Source organism: Gekko japonicus, unplaced genomic scaffold (assembly GCF_001447785.1).
Source record: "Gekko japonicus isolate JY-2015 unplaced genomic scaffold, Gekko_japonicus_V1.1 scaffold185, whole genome shotgun sequence".
In the NCBI taxonomy this organism is placed as follows: domain Eukaryota; kingdom Metazoa; phylum Chordata; class Lepidosauria; order Squamata; family Gekkonidae; genus Gekko; species Gekko japonicus.
Genome location: NW_015176457.1, coordinates 1,382,204 through 1,387,713, shown reverse-complemented (window position 1 = coordinate 1,387,713; position 5,510 = coordinate 1,382,204). Strand labels below are relative to the sequence as shown.

Genomic DNA, 5,510 nt, shown 5'->3' with positions numbered 1-5,510 from the left:
AAGCTGGCTGCGATGAAATTGCCCCAGTGCCTTCAAAGAGTGTGTTAAATGCAACTGAATGTCTCTGGATTGAAACCTACAAGAATAATAAACAGAACATTTTTGTCTTTTTTACAGCTGAGCAAAACAGGCTCTAAGGATGATGAATAAGAAGACTTTGATGCAGGAAAAATATCAACTGCATTACAGTGTGATCTGGAGACAATTTCTGTAATTTTTTCCCCTACTAGTATTTTATAAAATGACAGTTTGTTCCAGAATTTAAATGTGCAAAGGTGTGCTCAGCCAGAAGGACATTTTTTCTGGTTTTCATCACTTTCTTCGCATCACGGTTTGCCTTTAAAGAAGATACACTGAAGCTGGTGTAGTTCTGTTTTGGCTAGAACTATCATGCCTCTAAACCTAACAATATTTAATTCATCTTGTTTCAAGCGGTACTGAAAGAATCATGAAAACATCTAGTAGTTATGTGCTAGCTAGATCGTTAGATGATTCTAAGAGAGAATTGATTGTTTAGAACTCCTACCTGCTTAAAAAATAAATCAGACTTTTTAACATAAGCTTTACTTTTATTAACTCCTAGGGCTTGTCTGAAGGGGGGACTGGCAGCTTTGCTTTACTTGATATTTAATTCCTGCACAATTACTTTAACACAGTGGCAGCTGCCAGATATTCTCATCCAGCTTTGGGACTAAAATATACAAATGTGGGAGTTATGCTTAGGAAAAATTGCAATGGAAACCAATTATAGATACTTTTAAAAATGTGCTTTGTAGCCCTATTACAGGGTATTGTTGACAAAAGCCATGCTATCACCCTTGCTGGTGCTCCTCTGGCATGATTTGGGCAAGGTCATGACCCTCAGTTGTTGCAGGGGGGGACCGCTCAGTCCTCTCCCATTGCTCCATCATGAAAATAGCTGAGATGGATAACTGAGGAGTGTGGCGGGGAACCTAAGAATAGAAACAGCTCAGCCCATCTCAGCTTTTATCAAGGAGCATTACAAAAGAATAAGACTACCAGCATTTTGGGTCGACACAGGATTCCTAATCCTTTAAAACTGATGACAGAGAGAGAACAGCAGCAGCTATTACATTGCTGTCTGTCCTACTCTCTTCAGGGGCATCAGAGACATGCTGGAACAAAAAAGGTGCCAGCCCCGCAAAGGAGCAATTGGACATTCACTATGATTAGGTGCTTATTAGGGGTTGGTAAGCAAGTGATTTGAGAGTACATGCCATTATCTCTAGTTACTCTCCATTTCTCATGGTCCAGCCACACTCGCCCACCTGTCGGTGACAGATAAGGGCTCTTTTTGTAGCAGGAACTCCTTTGCATATTAGGCGACACACAACTAATGTAGCCAATCCTCCAAGAGCTTACAGTAGCCCCTGTAAGAAGAGCTCTGTCTCGGAGGATTGGCTACATTAGGGGTGTGTTGCCTAATATGCAAAGGAGTTCCTGCTACAAAAAGAGCCCAATGACCTTTCTCTTGTACGGAGCTTCAGTGGAATATTGTGTCCAGCTATAGTCTTTCCCTGCCCTGGTTTTTAGTCCTGCAAGAAAGAATATCTCACAAGTGTTTGGCCAGCAGTACAAATGATTGGCGTATAGTGGTCTCCTCTCAGTCTTCACTAGTACACAAAATTTGAACATGGGGAGCAACACCCCCTCCCATCAGTGCCGTGCATATTTACTCTGTGAAAGACACTACTATAACCTGTTGAATGAGGGTGGGTAGTTAAATGTATAGTTGTCACATATAACAGGATGTGAAGAGAAAAAAAACATATAACAGGATGTGGGAGGCATCCTAAGGTCAAGTGCTCTGCATGCCTCTCTTTGATATCCTGTTGAAAGCAGGGAGATGTTTGGGAGTCATAAGTTAAACTTGTGGGGTGCGTTTTCCATAAATTCCCCATTGCTAGAAAGAAGAAGTTGATATTCCTGTTGGTGCTCCCTTGGGGCCTTTTGCAGAATCGCCAGAGCTACAATCACCAAGTTCCCAATTATATGTCCATGTTTCTCTGCATGCAGAGGCAGAATGATACTGTGCATCTTGGCAAGATCTGTGTTTTCTGGCTAGGTATAGTATACTGTGATCAGTTATAGAAAAAGTGGAAATCCTGTTCTCTAATGTAGCTACTGGGGGTACGGGGGGTGCTGTATGGTTTTCAGGGGTTTTCTATTGACTCCAAAGCGAGTGTTTTTTTAATCCACCTCTTTTGCTGATGTAAAATTATGCTGGTTTCTATGACAATATGTCAGACTGCAGAAAATTCCTAAGGCTTGTTCCATCCTTGCCTTCCTGCTGTCTCCTTCCATCTTTACCCTGTGTTGTTGGTGGCATCCTGCCACCATATTGGTGTATCTTTGGGCCTTGCCAACATAAATTAATTAATACCCCACCAAGCAAGCATAAATTGGTTATTGGATTGCTCCATCAGTGACTGTTTTTAAAAATCTTCTATTCCTGAGTCTTTCAGGATCACTCCATGGATTTGTGAGTGTGTAGCTGTTATCTTTTGACAATTGTTATGTGTAGACTTTGTATCTTACTCTATGTAAAGTTGAAAGGGTAGGGCCAGAGATCGTGCCTTTTGCAGTAGATAGCACAAGGCTAAGCCAGACTGCTCAGGTAGATGTGGGAGGAGATCCCGATGGTCTGGATGCCCTTATAGGTTGCATTTAATAATGTACGTCTGCGTCTATCCTGTATGATGTAGGTGACTGCGTATTCCAGCCAGTCTCTCAGAAAAGCAAATCTTCATATGAAGCCAGAGAGGAGGGTACGAATCTGCAGACTACAGGATATTTGCTCATCCACAAAATCTACTATTAAATGTACACTTGACCAAATTGTCACATAACAATAAATTGTGAAACTCTGAAGAAACACAATGAGTAGGAACAAGTTTTCAGTTGAGAAAAAGTACTACTCATACTTACTTCTTGTTCCTGTCAGGGGCACTATACCAAATCCTAAGCGCTCTCCTAACTGTTTCTTTCAGTTTCTTGAATATCCTGCTTGGGTTTCTTTTCCCCCTTGAGAAAATTTGACTGGTCATCAGTTTTCTTTTAGTTGTCCATGAGTGAGCAATTACACTACCACACAGGTGGATTGTGTATAGGTGTGCTGCATTGTATCTGAAAGTTCTCTACTGTACAAATTGTAACAGCACAAGATGCCTTAATGCCATCTATTTTTATTGTGTGTATGGGGTGTGTGTGTTAAATAAATATATATCTATTTACCAGCTGTGATGGTATTTATTTGCATGAGGGCTTACATGCAAACTGGGGATGCAGTCAGTCCAACAGAATAGCTAAGCATGCATTCAAAACAGGGCTCAACAATTCCCAGGTACCAAGTTGCCACGGTGCCTAGAAATTTCATTGTTGCATCTAGTATTGTAAGTGATGCATCTAGTATTGTAAGTATTTGTCGTAGTGCCTCTTGGCATATATCTTATCATTTATCGTCTTTTTTTCTCACTGGGCCCAAGGTGGATTGGTGGTGGAAAGTGCTGTCAGGTCACAGCTGACTTATATGCAATAAGTTGCAATACTTTGGCCACCAAATGAGAAGGGAGCACTCACTGGATTTATATGCAATAAGTTGCAATACTTTGGCCACCAAATGAGAAGGGAGCACTCACTGGAGATGACCCTGATGCTGGGAAAGATTGAAGGCCAAAGAAGAAGGGGACGGCAAAGGATGAGGCGGTTAGACAGTGTTATCGATGCAACGAACATAAAATTAAGCAAACTCCAGAGCACGATGGAAGACAGGTGGGCCTGGCGTGATGTGGTCCATGGGGTCACGAAGAGTCAGACTTGACTGTGCGACTAAACAACAACAACAGAAGGGGGCACTGGGCAACTGCCGTCTTCTCTGTTTCAGGCAATAAGACAATCAGTGTAGGAAAGACTTTATCCATAACAAACGTCACCTCCTGAGCTGAACCACAGCTTTGCTCTTTCTGCAAGAAAGCCCTCCTGAACAATGCAGAGTCAAGACAGGCAATAATCTTCTCATTGCTTGTTTAGATGTAAACTTAATCATCCAATGGTCTTAAATTCATTTCTTAACCAGCTGCTTTCTGCACTAGCTCCAGTATTCAAATAAATGTAGCTTTTTAAAGCAGTAATGAAATCATGAGAAAATGGGGAGAAGAAGTGAGAAGTTAGCTTTTTGTTGTGGTGATGACCAATGTTCCCTCTAAGCTTTGGAGTCCTGTGAGCAAAAATTCTACTTTGTGAGCTACTGGCATTAAAGTTGTGAGCAGGTGATTTGGTTACTGCATAAATTAGTTTACACTGGAGCCATCCTTCCTGAGCTAAGACAAAAATGTGTGAGCCGGAGGCTAAAAAACTGTGAGCTAGCTCACACTAACTCAGCTTAGAGGGAACACTGGTGATGACAACCAGGGTTATGCCATATTTATTTATACACAACAACACTTTTGTCATAGTTTAATAAAATTGCAAGGAACTCTGAAGAGGTTGGGGTTAGATTTTGTGGCATCAATAATTGAAGCATATGATACTAAAAAAAATAGAGTCTATGGTCATTAAAATATGAAACCCTGAAGTCTGGTTCTTAATTTTGGGGGGATGGCTCCCAGAGCCAAAGAAAAATTTCCAAGTCCTGGTTTAAAACTACTCTTAAAATAAGTCATACTTAAAAATGCTTATGTGCCTGTGTTGTGTTAAATACGGACACGTCATACACATAGGTCCCTCTAAGCTCAGTTGGTGTGAGCTAGCTCACAGATCTTTAGCCTCCGGCTCACACATTTTTGTCTTAGCTCAGGAAGGGATGGCTCCAAAGCAAACTGATTTATGCAGCAGCCAAATCGCTCACTCACAACTTTAATGCCAGTAGCTCACAAAGTAGAATTTTTGCTCACAAGACTCCACAGCTTAGAGGGAACATTGGTCATACATCAACATAACAGACATTAACTGTTAATATTCTTAACGCTAATTAAAGGTTAAGCAAACATTAATAATGACAGTTGTGATGCAGTCTGTGCAGCAAAAGGTTGTGGTAAATGAACCATACAAAAGAAAATATGTGAAAGTAGGTGGTGGGGGTTAGAGGGAAGGATGGGGTTTAAGCTTCCAGAAAAGATAATTAAAAGAGACCTGAGAGTGTGAAAGAATAAACCATGTAAAACAAGTAGCTTTTAATGAGGATATAAAGAGAAGGAGAAGGAGTATGTTTGGCAATGCAAGAGCTTCTGTTCCACATGTAAGTAGCAATATGCCAGAAGTCACCAATGGAAAAAGGATGAAGAGGGAACAGCGCCAGCAGATTGAGTGCCATGTAGTGGAAAGAAGAAGAAATGAACCAAGACTGTAGTGGAGGTGTTAAAGCTGTTATGGAGAACAACAGTAAGTCCTTGAAAATACTTTAAAATAAAAGGAGTAATTTATCAAGTGGTAGGATAGAGGGAGAAGCCTAGAGCTTGACACCTGCCCATAAAAATTTGGATGTTATCACA

General features: G+C 41.0%; 1 protein-coding gene across 4 annotated transcripts in view; it reads left to right on the top strand.

Annotated features, from left to right (window-relative positions):
- Window positions 1–1,364, top strand: part of RWDD4 (RWD domain containing 4) — a 7,293-nt gene extending 5,929 nt beyond the window's left edge. For all 4 annotated transcript variants that reach the window (XM_015426971.1, XM_015426972.1, XM_015426973.1 and 1 more), the window contains one exon: window positions 118–1,364. In XM_015426971.1, the coding sequence (XP_015282457.1) occupies window positions 118–150 (33 nt within the window). In that variant the 3' untranslated portion in view covers window positions 151–1,364. The remainder of the gene's footprint in view (window positions 1–117) is intronic.
- Window positions 1,365–5,510: the final 4,146 nt, after the last annotated feature.